The following is a 15,211-nucleotide window of genomic DNA, read 5'->3' on the forward strand; positions in this document are numbered from 1 at the left end:
TTAGGAAAAAAAGTTTGACCAGAAGCCTAGAAACTTTAGAAGTGACGTGAACAGTTGGCTTTGAAGGTGTCCTAGGATGTATGAGAGAGGAGAGAGAAAGGAAAGAAAGCAATTTGAACAAAGCTATATAAATTATCATTTTTATAATTTTTTCAGGTGGCCTTGACTAGTCCAAGAAAGTAGTAGTTGGTGGCCGAGGCAGCGGTGGTCTGGAGCCCTTGCCTCGCTGGGCACTTTGCTGTCATAGTCCTGGTCGTTGGCTGGAACAGATGCTCCCATGGGAGCAGCCCTTCCGCCCTCGCTCTTTCCTAAAGTTTCTTCCAGTACTTTCTCTTGGTGTTGGGGGTGGCATGGGGGCTGGGGGAGCGGCCACTGTAGGGGCTGCCCATCTTCTCTCGCTCCTTTGGTCTTCCCCGTCGGCAGGCCTCAGCCCCTTTCTCCACCGGGCTGGTAAGTTTGGGGTTTATTTGTAGAATGTGTGATGTGTGTGGCACGGATCATTCTTAGGGGAGAGAGACCCGGTCTGATCTCTGTTTTGCAAGGTCACTTTGGTGACTGGATCCAAGGCAGATGAGGCCAAGTGGGGAAGGAGACAAGAAGACCGGTCAGGAGGTTGTAGATTTTCATGTTGTGGCCCATGGGGCATGTGCTGTTGAGTTGAGACGAGTCAGGGCAGACCTCAGGATCGTAATCCGACTTACGATGCAATTTGTCGGGAGCCTCACCTCTACTAAAGGCAGTAAAGCAAAGACTGGTAGGCTGATCCCCTCTGTGCGTTTCCTCGGAGGCTGGCAGCAGACTTCCATTTGACTCCTTCTTATTTTCCCTACCGGAAACGTGACAAACCTTTTTGGGGGGAGGGTAAGCTCCTGCCACCTCCACTGTGTCCATCCAGCCTGTTGTCTCAGAGGGGAGGGACTGACTTTTGCCCAGACACGTTCAAACATCTTACTGTTCTTGTAAAGAGCTTCCCATCCCTAGCTCTGTACTGGGGACTTTGAGGCAATTACCTCAAGCATAGAACATTTTATTGGTAACAAAGGAAGAATCTTTTCTAAAAAAAATAATTTCTTTCAATTCTGTTTCCCCACTTGGTCAGTTTTGTGAAATTGGTGAATGCAGAAGTGGGATAGAGATGGTCACTTGCTCTGACCCACGTATCCTGACCAGGGCCTTGAGATCTTCAGCAGAAAGCCTTTTTTAAAATTAATTAATTAATTAATTAGGCTGCATTGGGTCTTCACTGCTGCGTGCGGGCTTTCTCTACTTGTGGTGAGCGGGGGCTACTCTTCATTGCAGTGCAGGGGCTTCTCATTGCGGTGACTTCTCTTATGGTGGAGCACGGGCTCTAGGCGTGCGGGCTTCAGTAGTTGCAGCCCGTGGGCTTAGTTGCTCTGCGGCAGGTGGGATCTTCCCGGACCAGGGCTCGAACCCGTGTCGCCTGCATTGGCAGGCAGATTCTTAACCACTGTGCCACTCTGCCAGGGAAGTCCCAGCAGAAAGGCTTTTGAAGAACTCTTTTTTTGTTGTTGTATATACTGTAATTTTATTTCAGTAGCACAAAGGAAGTTAGCGTGAAGGAAATTTAAATGAAACAGTACGGTATAAATAGCAGAGAAGCAAAAACTCTAAAAAGGAAGTACATCTAAAGCACGAGAATTCAACATTCATTGGTGTTTCATCTTCAGTTTTGATTGACACTTGATGTTTGCAGACTTTGAGATCGTGATGACTATTCTGAAGAGATTTCAGCACCAGCACTGAAGATCTCTTAATTCCCAAAGCCTGTCTGCGTCTAAGTGTGCTTTGCAGTCTTAGACATGTGCACCAAGGGTGGTGTGCTGGCATTAACTATGAGACAGGGCTGACCAGTGGTCTGTCACAGGGAAAATGTGTGTGTACTTTTTCGGTTGTCTAAGAGTTGTGTTTTCCTTGGTTATCTTGGTAAAATCATTTTCCTTGGTTGTCTTGGTAGGGTCTTTTATTCATACCAAAGAAAGACCTTGTTGGGAGGTGAAAAGGGGCAGGGGAGATGCTTCTCTGAAGGAATGAATGAATGAATGAATAGACAAAATGGCATAACCTACAAATGTATACAGCATTGCTGTCATCCTCTGTGTATGTGTTCAAACATGAATTTAGGAATCCGTTCCCCTAAAGGAAGACTACAATCTGAAACATTATTTGTAGTGACTATTGTTAGCTAAGTAAATTGAGCACTTACTATGTGCCAGGAGGACTGTGAAGGACCAAGCTCTGAGTGTGTCACGTTACTTCATCACTCCTCACGGGGAGGTATCCCAGCGTTGCCAGAGATTAGGAAACATGCTTAAGGCTGCCGAACCAGCAGTGGCCGCAGAGCTGGATGTGAACTCGGGGGTGTGGGCTCCAGAGCAGCTTCCGGGCCCGTCCCTCAGTGGAGAGACATATATGTTTCCTTATTTATTTAGCTGAATTTGTTCTCTTGCTTCTGTACTTGAATGATGTAGGGAATAAGAGTTCCCACTTTTCTGAGGGTCTCATGGGAGGCATGGTTGAGGTGTGTCCCAGATGCAGCATCCCCTGTTGGCTTCTGAATTCTCAGCTTCCCATCAGAATTCCCAGGAGTGGTGTCCTGGCATCTGGGTTTCTCAAACGCTTCCGCAGAGGTTCTGATGCAGCCACCGACTGGGCTTTAGGGTGCCTCGCACCGACACAGTGGCTTTCCCAGGGGTTTCTTGGCCCTGCAAGGCAGGCAGGGATGTGGGTTAAAACCGTGGCTTTGGCATCAGACAGTCCTGAGTTGGAGGCCTGGCTTCTTTGCTTGGTAGCTGTGCAATTCTTGGGCTGTCACTCAGCTTTTTTGAGTGTGTAGATGTTTGTCCATCTATACACACTGAGGAAAATAGGTCCTGTGTCCCAGGGCTGTCCTCAGCATTAGGTGATGTCGCATGTAAAATTTAGCCTGGCACACGTCCACCACTGAAAAAATGCCAGCTGTTATTAGTATAAGTGCTGCACAGAGGAAGACTAGATGGTGTGGGGCGTTTGCAGGTGGACTGATCGCCTTTGTTCTCTTCCCGTTTCGTCCCCCTGCCCTCCTCACCCTCAGGACGGCTCCCTGGGAAACATCGATGACCTGGCGCAACAGTATGCAGATTATTACAATACGTGTTTCTCCGACGTGTGTGAGAGGATGGAGGAGCTGCGGAAACGGCGGGTTTCCCAGGACCTGGATGTGGTGAGTGGGGCACTGGGAATGTGTTCCTGCCCAGCCGGGCTGCTTCTGGTCCAGCATCCCCTCCTTCAGCCCTCTCGCGGTTGTGCGTGCGTTATTACTCTGCAGGCTGCTGCACTAGTTTGAGATAAAAAATTCAGATCCCGAAAGGATTAACCCAGGTCTGTGGCTGTCAGACTGAATGAGTATTAGTTGGGGCAATAATGATCAAATTTTTGTATTCATTAAAAGATTGCATTTGAATTTTAATTTTTTTTAGCTTAAGGGGAAAGGATGTTTTTACTGTTGGCCGGTATGCACTACATTTTTAATGACTCTCAGCCAGAAGGAGGAGGTCTAGGCTAGTTCTTTCCTTGTCTCCTTCCTTCTTTGTTTTCTTCTTTTTGTTTTAAACAAAATAAAATTTAAAGAAACAAGAAACCACCCTAATTTCTCACCTAGCAATAACCATATTGGTGTTTTAGCAAGTCTCCGTTCCGTGTTTTTCTGGGCATTTTTACATCAGCAATGTAATTCTTGCTTTTTTACTTAACATTTTATTATAGTTCTTCCATGTTGCTAAGACCTCTTTGAAATCACCATTTTTCATGATTTTACCAAGATAACCAAGGAAGACACAACTCTTCTCTCAGGTGCATTGAAATTCATTTGGCTGTTTTATAAAGACTTTTATGTGTATGATTAGTGGAGCATTTGAAGTTCCATGTGATAAACAGTAAATACAGAGTTTAGGTCTATATAATCTATATGTGTGCTGGTATTTCCATGTTGTACATTTACTAGAAAGTATCTTACCAAAACTTCTGCATTTATTAATTTAAATTTGCTATATAGGTCTTGGGTTCATTTTGGTTCAGTGCTTCTCAAGTTGTTCTGTTTCATTGTGGTGACCTTAAGACCATTTTAGGAATGAGAGGCAGAAGAAAAGGTTCAACACTCCGTGTTTCCTTATCTGGACCAGCTCCTTTTTTTCTTTTTTTTTTTTGCGGTACGCGGGCCTCTCACTGTTGTGGCCTCTCCCGTTGCGGACCACAGGCTCCAGACGCACAGGCTCAGCAGCCATGGCTCACGGGCCCAGCCGCTCCGCGGCATGTGGGATCTTCCTGGACCGGGGCACGAACCCGTGTCCCCTGCATCGGCATGTGGACTCTCAACCACAGCACCACCAGGGAAGCCCTGGACCAGCTCCTTTTTAAGCATCTTTTATGTATTAGGGGACTACGTGGATCTTTTCTGAGTAACAGTACCTCTGCCTTTAAAAAAATGTTTGAAAACTACTGATTCAATTGAATCCTTATTTATTTTGTGATTTTCCATAAATCTACTTCGAGTAGAGATGAAAAAATTAGTAACTCGGAACAGATAATTCTTTTATTAATAATTCCTTTTGGGGCTTCCCTGGTGGCGCAGTGGTTGAGAATCCACCTGCTAATGCAGGGGACACAGGTTCGAGCCCTGGTCCAGGAAGATCCCACATGCCGTGGAGCAACTAAGCCCGTGCGCCACAACTACTGAGCCTGCGCGTCTGGAGCCTGTGCTCTGCAACAAGAGAGAGGCCGCGATAGTGAGAGGCCCACGCACCGCAATGAAGAGTGGCCCCCGCTTGCCACAACTAGAGAAAGCCTTCGCACAGAAACGAAGACCCAACACAGCAAAAATATATATAAAATAAATAAATTAATTTAAAAAAAAACCAGTATGAAGATCCTTCAAAAAAAATTTTTTAAAAATTCCTTTTATGTTTGAAAAAACCTATTGGATAAGGGACCCACCAAATAGTTTAGGCACCGCTGCTATATATTCCATAAGTAGACATCATTCACTTCCACTCTAAGTAAGATGCTGGTGCTCTTATGCAGTTTCATTTCTTTCCTTAATTCAGTCCACGTGAAGATTTCTTATGTCATAACTGTCAAATAACTATTGATCCTTTTTCCTTTTTGTTCACTGATTTAGTGTTCAACATGGGTAGGAGTTAGTATAATGGAATCGATTAAGGCTGAGAAGCATCCGTTGGGGGCAGAAAGCTATCACCCCAGGAGCCTGACACCCTGGCCCAGGCAGGCACATGGGCGTCATTGTTGCCAAGGGCTTCTTTCCTGTAACTTTGTCCCCTGGCATGTGTGAAGGGGGGTGGGGAGGGGCATTATTCCTTTCTTTTAAGAAAGTATTCTCATGTGGCAAAAGACTGTTAAAATTAATTAGGCTCTCCTGTGGGGGCACAGTTAGTGCCTTTTTTTTTTTGGCAAGGTTGCAGCCAAACAACAACTTCATTATTGCACTGAGTTGTTGAATGTTGCAATTTTGACCTTGAATAATAGGATACTCTGTGGCTTCCTTGGACATTTCACCATGCAAGGAAATGATGGCTGTGAATTGACAGATGATCCTTGATACGATGCTCAACTGCTCTTCCCCACATTCTAGCTGGTTAAGAGTTGGGGTTACCATAGTCATTCCACAGTGTTTGGGAACGTTGGAAAGCAGCTTCTTGGTAGGAAAGGAAGCCTGCCTGGAAGTGGAATAAATAACTTCTTCCCATTTAGACAGAGAGGCCTAATTTGGTGTGCTCTGTTCCAGAGCTTTGGCAAAAGACAGCGTGGGGAGAAAACACTGCATGAGCTAAATTACTTCTCATCAAAGGTGCAGGAATGTGGTGGTGGATACAATTGATGGGAGCTAGCTGGAAACTCTCTTCATCCTTTAAAGTGTAGTTAGTGAGACAAGTAAGATCAGCATATTCAGTTCCCTTTCTATGAGATTCCAGGCAAGTATTGAAGACCAAGTTAGATGGTCTTGGTCCTTCACACGGCTCAGGAGTCCAGAAGTTAGAGGTTGTTTAAGGTCATCATTGAGGCCATGCTTGCAACACTGGCGACTTAGGGAAAGTTCCCTCTCACGGTGGTTAGCTCATCACAGATTGAGTTCTGATGGGAACTTATTTTCTTGAAAAGCTGCAACTTTCAGTCCGTAATGCTACTTTTTTTTTTTTTCGTAACGCCACTTTTTATTGCATCAGAATTTACCTGTATTTCTAGATTGCGAATTCTGCCTTCAGACAAGTAGGCAAACTTCTTGCATGCTAGGCTTTTGGGGCAGCTTGGGGTCTGAGGACCTGCAGCTTAATACTTGTTTTCTGTGCTAGTGGGCAGCCCTGTCAAAAGCAGAAGTGAGGGACTTCCCTGGCGGTCCAGTGGCTAGGACTCTGTGCTTCCCCTGCAGGGGGCACGGGTTTGATCCCTGGCCAGGGAACTAAGATCCTGTATGTGGTGCAGCTCAGCCAAAAAGGAAAAAAAAAAAAAAATGCAGAAAGGAGAAAAAAAAAAAAAAGCAGAAATGAGATGACTTGGAGAGGAAATAATCCACCGAAAGCACTAAGAGGAAATAGTAACATGTTAGGAACATAAAACAATTTATAGGGAAAACAATAGCATTAGGTTTGTTGTATCTGCTGTAGAAAAAGTCATTAGAGACAGCTTTGAGGGCAGAGAGTTTGGGGTGATGGTTTAAATTGGTTTTATGGGTTTGTTTCATTTCACATCCTATGGGTGAATTTGGGAGATTGAGGAAATGTTCTATAGACAGAATAGATATTTGAATATTGATGTTTGGCTTTAAAAAGTCCGAAAATGCAGTGTCCTTAAGAGCTAATTACATGTCAACTGGAGAACAAACAAGCCAAAAAGTCACCCTGCCCACAGAGATGCTTGACTTAACCCTGAAAAATAAAAGGTTTTGATTTGGGACTGGATATCAAACTACTTCTCCAGGACCTAATCACCTGGCCCCTGACTGGAATAAAGCCCTTATTTGATGAAGTGTTTTGGGGGCCAGTTAGTTTAGATGAAGGTAACAGAGAGAGTACAGATGGGTGAAAATTCAACAGCATAAGCACGGATTATGATTGAGATTTATAACTGTCATGAGAGTTTCTATTTAGCACCAAGTGGGCCCTAAAGGAACCGTGTGTTTGGACCACAGCCCTTGCCTCTGCTGGGGATTAGGACATTAGTGGTTGGGAACAGCAGGGAAGTTGCCCGTATTTCCATACATTTGGGCACATCCCTGAGCACTGTGTGTTTTTTTGGCTGTGAGAAGCTGCGTTTGGAAATGACAGCAGCTTTCCAAGTCCATAATGGGCCCATGTCTAGTGATGCTAAGTCTGACATCTGTCAGAGTGACACCATGGCCAGGAGAGGGACACATGCAAGGCAGCCTCTTACTACCGGCCATGTCAGCTTCCTCGGCATCTTTGCGGCTGAGTCTGCTTGGATGTTGGCAGAAACAAGTTTGTACAGTGGTTGGTGTATCACAGTCTTGACAGAGAAGTCACCACTTACAGGATCTCTGTGCCACTTACAGGTGACTTACAGTTTGTGCCAAACTATTAACACACCTGTGTGGGCCTCAAGAGCCAGGAGCCCAGGCAGGACTCACCCAGGTCTTCGAGGACTGAGACTGTTACATATTATCACAGAGAAATGTGATATCAGAACCATTGCCGAGGGTGTAGGAATGATTCTGGGGCATAATTATTGTTCCTAGCAATTTTCGTAATTTAATCTTTTGAGGTATAATTCTGGACAAAGACAGGAGGCAGTAAGAGTGGTGTCTGGTGTGACTAGGGGTGATTCTTGGGGCTTCCTCAGACCCTACCACTCCCACCCCACGCCCAAGCTGGAGTCCTGGCCTCGGTGATTGTCGCAGTGGCAAAAGGGTGTGAGAAACATGATGGAAGGAGACTGGGGGAGTCAGGAAGACTTGGGTTCAAATTCTGGTTGTTGTACTTAACTGGCAAGTTGTATAACCTTTCTAAGCTTCAGTTCCCCCATCTATAAAATGGGGTAAAAATATAAAGTTGTTACAAGGATTAAATGAGAAAACTACTATAAGCATGCCTGGTCCCTCATTGTAAGTGACCTATAACCTTTCATTTCTCTTCCTTCCTTTCTATTCCTGGTTCAAAAACTCCTGTCATGATGCAGGAGTATCCGTTATTTGTACTTCATTAATTTTTACTCACCTGAGTGCAGAGGTTTCTTTTAGCTTTTATTTTGGGAAATATCAAACATATATAAACAGCATACTATAACAAACTTCCTGTGCCTCTTACCCAGCTTCAACAGTTACCAGCACCCTGCCATTCTCACTTCATCTTTACTCTTCACGCCTGCTTTTTAAAAAATTTATTTATTTTTATTTATTTATTTATTTATGGCTGCACTGGGTATTCGTTGCTGTGCGCGGGCTTCTCATTGTGGTGGCTTCTCTTGTTGCGGAACACGGGCTCTAGAGCGCAGTCTCAGTAGTTGTGGCTCTTGGGTTCTAGAGCGCAGGCTCAGTAGTTGTGGCACATGGGCTTAGTTGCTCCGCGGCACGTGGGATCTTCCTGGACCAGGGCTCGAACCCGTGTCCCCTGCACTGGCAGGCGGATTCTTAACCACTGCACCACCAGGGAAGCCCCTTCACGCCTGCTTAATTATTATTTTTTTAAAGTTCTTTGTGAGGTAAAATTTACATATTGAAATGCTTGCATCTTAGCTATCCAGTTTTGTCAAGTGGATATAGGCATGTTATCCACACCCCAGCATGATGCAGGACACCCCACAAAGTTCCCTCATATCCCTTCCCAGGAAATCCTAGTTTGAGGACAGGCATTTTTGTCAGTCTGTTTTGGTCCTTTCTGTATTCCAGCATGGAGAACAGTGCATGGCACATAATAGGTGCTCAGTAAGTATTTGTTGAATTCATTTGTGTATGTAATTATTTAAAACTATTAAATGAGCGTCAAGCATCTGAGATGTTGTCATTCCAGAAATACAGGTAAAGATGTGTTCCCCGTCCACAAAGATGTCAGAGTTTAGTGGGGGCTTTAGACAAGTAAGCAGACTTTTTTTTTTTTTTTTTTGGCCACACTGTGCAGCTTGTGAAATCTTAGTTCCCTGATCAGGGATCAAACCCCAGCCCACAGCAGTGAAAGTGCCAACTCCTAACCACTGGACTGGCAGGGAATTCCCTAATCAGACTATTAAAATGCCCTACAGGAGTACACAAAAGAGCCCCTGACCCAGTTTAGGAAAATCAAAGAAGGCTTCCTGGAGGAGGTGATATCCAAGCCCAACTGTAAGGAAACACAGAAGATTAATCTGGTTGGGGAGCGAGGTGTAGATAGTGCAGAGTAATTTAAAGCAGAGGTCACAGTTAGTGAAAAGGTCAAAAATGAGAGAAAATGTGGCTTTTATGGGCCACTGAGAGAAGTTTACTAGGGCTGGAACCTAAGGCATAAACAGGTGTGCAGAGAAAAGATACATGCTGTCCTTTCACAGGTCCTTGGATCATTAATGATATAAAAAGATAGAACGTTGCTCTGATTCATCATCATTCACAAGACAAAACAAGAATAATTGCCATTTTGCAATAGTTGACCGGCTGGGCCAAGGTGACCTTGTGGCTTTCCCCAGTCATGCAGACTAGTCCAGTCTCCGTGGGGAGTTTTGTTTTGTTTTATTGACTGCTCTTCTTTTGTTATTTGCTAGAGACTGCAAAGCCTGTGGAAAACAGGTTTCCTGTACCTTTGAGCTCCCTGAATATTCAAGAAAAGATATTCAAGAAAAGATAAGGGTTGCCTCCACCTCTGTGCTTAGGGAACACTGGCTGCCCCAGGAGGCTACCTGAATTCTTATTCTCACCCCCAGGATAAATATGTGAGCTGTGTTGCAAATTGTCCTGACTTTGAATATTCAACTGCTAAATGCTAAAGCCCAACTGTTGCACCAGGGCATTTGCTTTTGTTTTGTTTCGTTTTGTCTTAATGGACATTACTTGCTAGCTTTGGGCTACTGTTGATTTGCAGATTGCAGTCAGAAAAGATGGGCCTTAGACAGTTGAGTCTGAACCACATTCTGCTGTGGGATTTACACACTTGATGTCAAAATACACTGAGGCTTTATGTCTTAAGCCAGATGGTAATACAGTTCTCTGCTTGGGCTCCTCAGACAAAGTCCCATTTGTAGTCAAATGCCCAGTCCCAACTTAGCATTGTTTTGTTCGTTGCACCACGTTAACATGGACATAAATATGAATAGGTCTCTGGGCTGCCAGATTTGATCTTGGCATCCCATACCTCTCATAATTAAGAAGATTTTTATTATATTTAGGATCAATTTAGGTATGCTTCCATCCTCTTAAACTTAGAGACCTTTGTAGACGGCTCATACCATTATGGAGATGGACAGATGAGATGTGCTATGTGTGGTAGAATAGTTGAGCCGTCTTCATCAGACTTTTCAAATAGGAATCAACAACATCAGCTTCTTTTTCTGGTTTTGCTCCCGAGCATTCAGAAATGACTGATTTTTGTTTGTTTGCATTTATAAACACAATGTGCCCAGGGGATTAAACACCAAAATAGCATTCTGCTCAAAGTATAAATGCTTGCCAGAAAGGGAAAAGAGTCTGAACTTTGTAGTTGTTTTCATTTACATACAACAGAGAGCATTCCTAGATGTTAATCAAATTGACAATAATTGGGGAAAAAAGCCAAGAAATTAAAGAGGCCACTTTTTGATGGCAGAATCTGGGCTTGGAGGGGAAAGGAGTGTCACCGTTTTTGGAATCGGGACCTTTCAAAGTTAAGTGAGGCCCAGGCCAGGCGCATTTTGGAGCCCTGGAATATTAAAACCAGGTTACCAAAAGTATAGTGTGATCTCAATGTCTACATTTAACAATTAAACACTTTTAACGTGGAAGATTACAGTGTAATTTATTTATGCTAATCACAAGCTAATTATAGGCTACTTAAACATGCTAATTTGTGGCACACTAGAGGCAGTATGGTCTTGACTTGAGACAAAATGTAAAGGAGTGTGATGAATGTTTCCTTATTTTCAGGCCCTAAGAATGGGTTTCTGTAGCTGTATCTACAGTGTTTTTTGTTATTGTCAAAGGTCTAAGTCTGAGATCCTCGGCAGAGGCTGAGTGGCCCAGGCCAAGTGGTTGATCCACCTGTCCTCTAAGGCCCAGCTTGGTTGAAATGGCAAGAGTTGGGTCTGGAGTGGGATTACGCAGATGTGAGCAGGCCCCGGACAGGAGGTCACCTGGAGCAGAGTTATGAGCCTTCTCTGGTGTCAGAACACACACCTCACATTGGCCTTCTGACCTTATAGGTCCACATTTTATCAGACAAGATGGGGCGTGATCAGGGTGCTATGGCTGTAGACTAGGTCCATATTTTATTTTATTTTATTTATTTGTTTTTAGCCACTGCGGGATCTTAGTTCTCCAACCTGGGACTGAACCTGGGCCCCGGAAGTGAAAGTGCCAAGCCCTAACCACTGGACCGCCAGGGAACTCCCTAGACTAGGTCCATATTTTAGGGGGATCTCTCACCACAGCTCCTGTGAACCAACTGAAATGACTAAGGACAGAAAGAACTGGGCTCCGGAACACCAAGTATATTGACTGGACCTTTCTCTGGCCACCTGTTTTGAGAAGATTATTACACCGGTTTCAGCAGTAGTTCTTGATTTGGAGCTGCCTTTTTTTTTTCCATTTGGAAGTTTCGAGAATTTTATTTCAAATAGAAGAAAGCAAGATGGTAAAATGTTGAGCTACTTTGTTCTATGCAGTCGGTTCAGTTGGTCTTTCTGGCTTTTCAACCATTTTGTGTTTGGAAGGACACAGAGTAACTTGGTGACTGGAAAATACATCTTGGTAACTTCAGAGCATGTCTGTTGCCTTTCCTTTCAAGTCTCACTGTATTACTTGAAAAAGGACATCAGATTCTAGTTTTTTGCCCTCCCCCCGATCCCCCATGTCAACCTTTGTTTTAGAAGTGGAGGCTTAATTGATCAACTTTAGAAGGGGTCTTAGAGTTTGGGTTCAGGAGTAAACCAATTTTTCTGTCTTTGGTTATTCTGAGGTTTGTGCATAAATCATTTATTTCTAAGGGATAGTTTGAGAGACCTTCTGCAACTATTTAGAATATGAAGATGTTCAAAATTTGTGCTACAGCAATGTCATCCATCTCATGGACCCCAGCAGAAGCTGATGGAACTTAATCAAAAATAAATCAAGGGCATGTCCAAACCAGACTGGAAGCACATCATGAATATTCGTGAACATCTGGATGTGTTTGTGGGAGTGTATGTTATTTTTTAATGTGTGCGATAACAGAGACATGGCTTCTTAACAAAGATGCCAAGAGGAAGACAGATTTCCAGCTGTGATTTCAAAGGGTATTTTTGTTTGTGTGTGGATATCCTTTCTCCTTGGGGTGTGGGTTTCCCTTCTCCAAGATACTCCTTTGATCTCTTTCATCTTTTGGAATCTGTTTTGATATTTTATCTGAATTCTTCATTGGAGTCAGTTACTTGACTCATGAAGATTAAAACTTTCTTTCTAAAGGAGAATTTTAGCTTAAGTAAAAACTCACCATTTAGTGTTTCTGATGAATCTTTTAAATGCTGGTGATTTTCTGATAATTATCAATGAAGCTATTTTGTATCGTTGATCACCAGTATAGCCTAACATGTGTAAAACTCAGTACTTAAAATACTGCCAGTAACTAGAAAGGGAGGGTAAAGTGTGAGGAGGCCATAACAACGATGCTGATAATTATTGTAATAATGACATTTTAAAAGTACATTGGGGGCTTCCCTGGTGGCACAGTGGTTAAGAATCCACCTGCCAGTGCAGGGGACACGGGTTCGAGCCCTGGTCCGGGAAGATCCCACATGCCATGGAGCAACTAAGCCTGTGCACCACGACTACTGTGCCTGCGTTCTAGAGCCCACGAGCCACAACTACTGAGCCCACGTGCCACAACTACTGAAACCCACGCGCCTAGAGCCCGTGCTCCGCAACAAGAGAAGCCACCACAATGAGAAGCCCGCGCACCGCAACAAAGAGTATCCCCCACTCGCTGCAACTAGAGAAAGCCCGTGCACAGCAATGAAAACCCAATGCAGCCAAAAATAAATTAATTAAATAAATAAAATTTAAAAATAGTAAAAAAAAATAAAAAGTACATTGGAGTTTATGAGACATCCACATGTACTACCTTATTTAGTTTTAATATCCTTATGAGAAGGGTATTAGTAATCTTATGATTTCAGTTGGGCAGAGGCAGAAAATAATGCTCCCAAAGAGAGACCAAATAACTTGGTAGGGAAGCTGCGTCGCCCACCTGTCTGGACATTTACTGCTTGGGACCTGCCTGGAACCTCGGTTTGGGCACTGTCAGATGGGGATGACAGGGCTGCTTCATCAGATGTTGTAAAGGTTAAATAAGATAATGTTTGTAAAGCACCAGGAAGAGTTCCCGGGTACATGCTAGGGCTCAGTGAATATTTATAATAAGTATTATTTCTAATAGGAATACTAAGTAAGTAGGACTTATTAAAAATCTAATAGCTGGTAGGTATCAGAGATGGAATTTGAAACCAGGAGGTCAGTGCAAAATCTCTGAACCCCCCCCAGGCCACGCATTAACCTTGCATTTTTATTCTCAGGATATTCTTCCCAAAGCAGCCCTCCCCGCCTCCTCCCCCCCTCCCCGCCTCCTCCTCCCCCCCCCCCCCCCCCCCCCCCCCTCCCCCCCTCCCCGCCTCCTCCTCCCCCACTCCTCCCCAGGGAGTAAATCTTGATTTACAGATTACTTTAAGTGTTTGGGTAATATAATTTAAATGTGTGATATTATAAACAATAATATAATATAAAGTAATTTTTATTATACAAATTACAGTAATACACTCATTATAAATTTTTTTTAAAAAAAACCTCACAAAAATTCCTTAAAGTAGAAGTTTAAAGTCTCCTAATACTTACCAAGGGTAACAATTCTAAACAGTTGGGTTTTAAGTAGCTTCCTGGAATTTCCAATTTTCTATTTGTTCATTCTTTACTTCTTCATCTCTTCTTTCTCTCTTTACATACACACAAATACACACTCACAAATGAACGTACGTGACACTCACAAATGAACGTACATGATGTTTTACCTACGACAGAGTAGAAGCAGTAAATTAAAAGAGGGTTGACTCATTGCTAGAGATGGTCATCTGATAGTGGTAGGAAATGTTCGCAAATGGAGACACAGAACATTTAAAAAGTAAACAGAACTCAAGAATCTCGACAGTCTGGACTATTTAGAAGAGGGGCCAAAAACCTTGTAAATTAAAAAGAATCTGTTAAATTATATTCCCTACATTGTTACAGAACACAAGAGGTAATAGACGTTTCAAGAATTCCATTAAAGAAGGTAAAATAACGTGAAAGGTAAAATAATAAAGAAAGTAAATAAAGTAAAATAAAACATTTTGCTGTTTTACCTGTATCCTTTTCTTGAAAATGTAGTTTAACAGAATATTAGAGGGTTCTAAATATTGTAATTTTAGTGTATTATGTAATAACTATTTTAGAGGTAGCTAAATGATGGCACGTATTATTCTTCCTGAACGTGAATACAGGGAACTGGTAAAAACAGCAAAATAAAAACAATATTTAATGGTTTTCTGGCGTGTCTCAGTAACGTAGGTAGTGTCATGGGGGAGTTTTTAGTCACAGAAAATATAAGCCTCATTTCAGGAAGTTCATGTTGCAATAGAACAAGACATCCAAGGATAAGATTCTATTAGTCATATTCATAAGTGGGTGATACATAGAGATCTGCTTACAGCAAATTCTAGTATCCATCCATTCACCTGGAGATGTGTTAAGCATTAGGACAATAGAAAAGGTAAAGGTGGTGATGCTTGTTGGTTGGAAAGCTTAGCTGAACTGGTCTGGAGGAGCAGGTGCCTCACGCTAGGGTCGGGACTCTACAACCTAAAATCAAGCACAAGGCTGGTTTCTGAGTAATTGGACAAGAACTTGTACAATTGCTCAGATTATTCTGTGCCATAACCTGGATCAACACAAGGAAACAGCTAAAGTTTGGATGAATTTAACAGGGCTGGACTTATAAGGGCACTTATAGTTAGAACGATAATGCTG

At 43.1% G+C, this 15,211-nt stretch overlaps 1 protein-coding gene across 2 annotated transcripts in view; it reads left to right on the plus strand.

The window, feature by feature from the left end:
- Nucleotides 1-15,211, plus strand: part of SASH1 (SAM and SH3 domain containing 1) — a 187,448-nt gene that overhangs the window by 37,181 nt on the left and 135,056 nt on the right. For both annotated transcript variants that reach the window (XM_029224143.1, XM_029224141.1), the window contains exon 2: nt 3,092-3,220. In XM_029224143.1, the coding sequence (XP_029079976.1) occupies nt 3,092-3,220 (129 nt within the window). The remainder of the gene's footprint in view (nt 1-3,091; nt 3,221-15,211) is intronic.

Source organism: Monodon monoceros, unplaced genomic scaffold (assembly GCF_005190385.1).
Source record: "Monodon monoceros isolate NGI ecotype Baffin Bay Population unplaced genomic scaffold, NGI_Narwhal_1 Super_Scaffold_15, whole genome shotgun sequence".
Taxonomy (NCBI): domain Eukaryota; kingdom Metazoa; phylum Chordata; class Mammalia; order Artiodactyla; family Monodontidae; genus Monodon; species Monodon monoceros.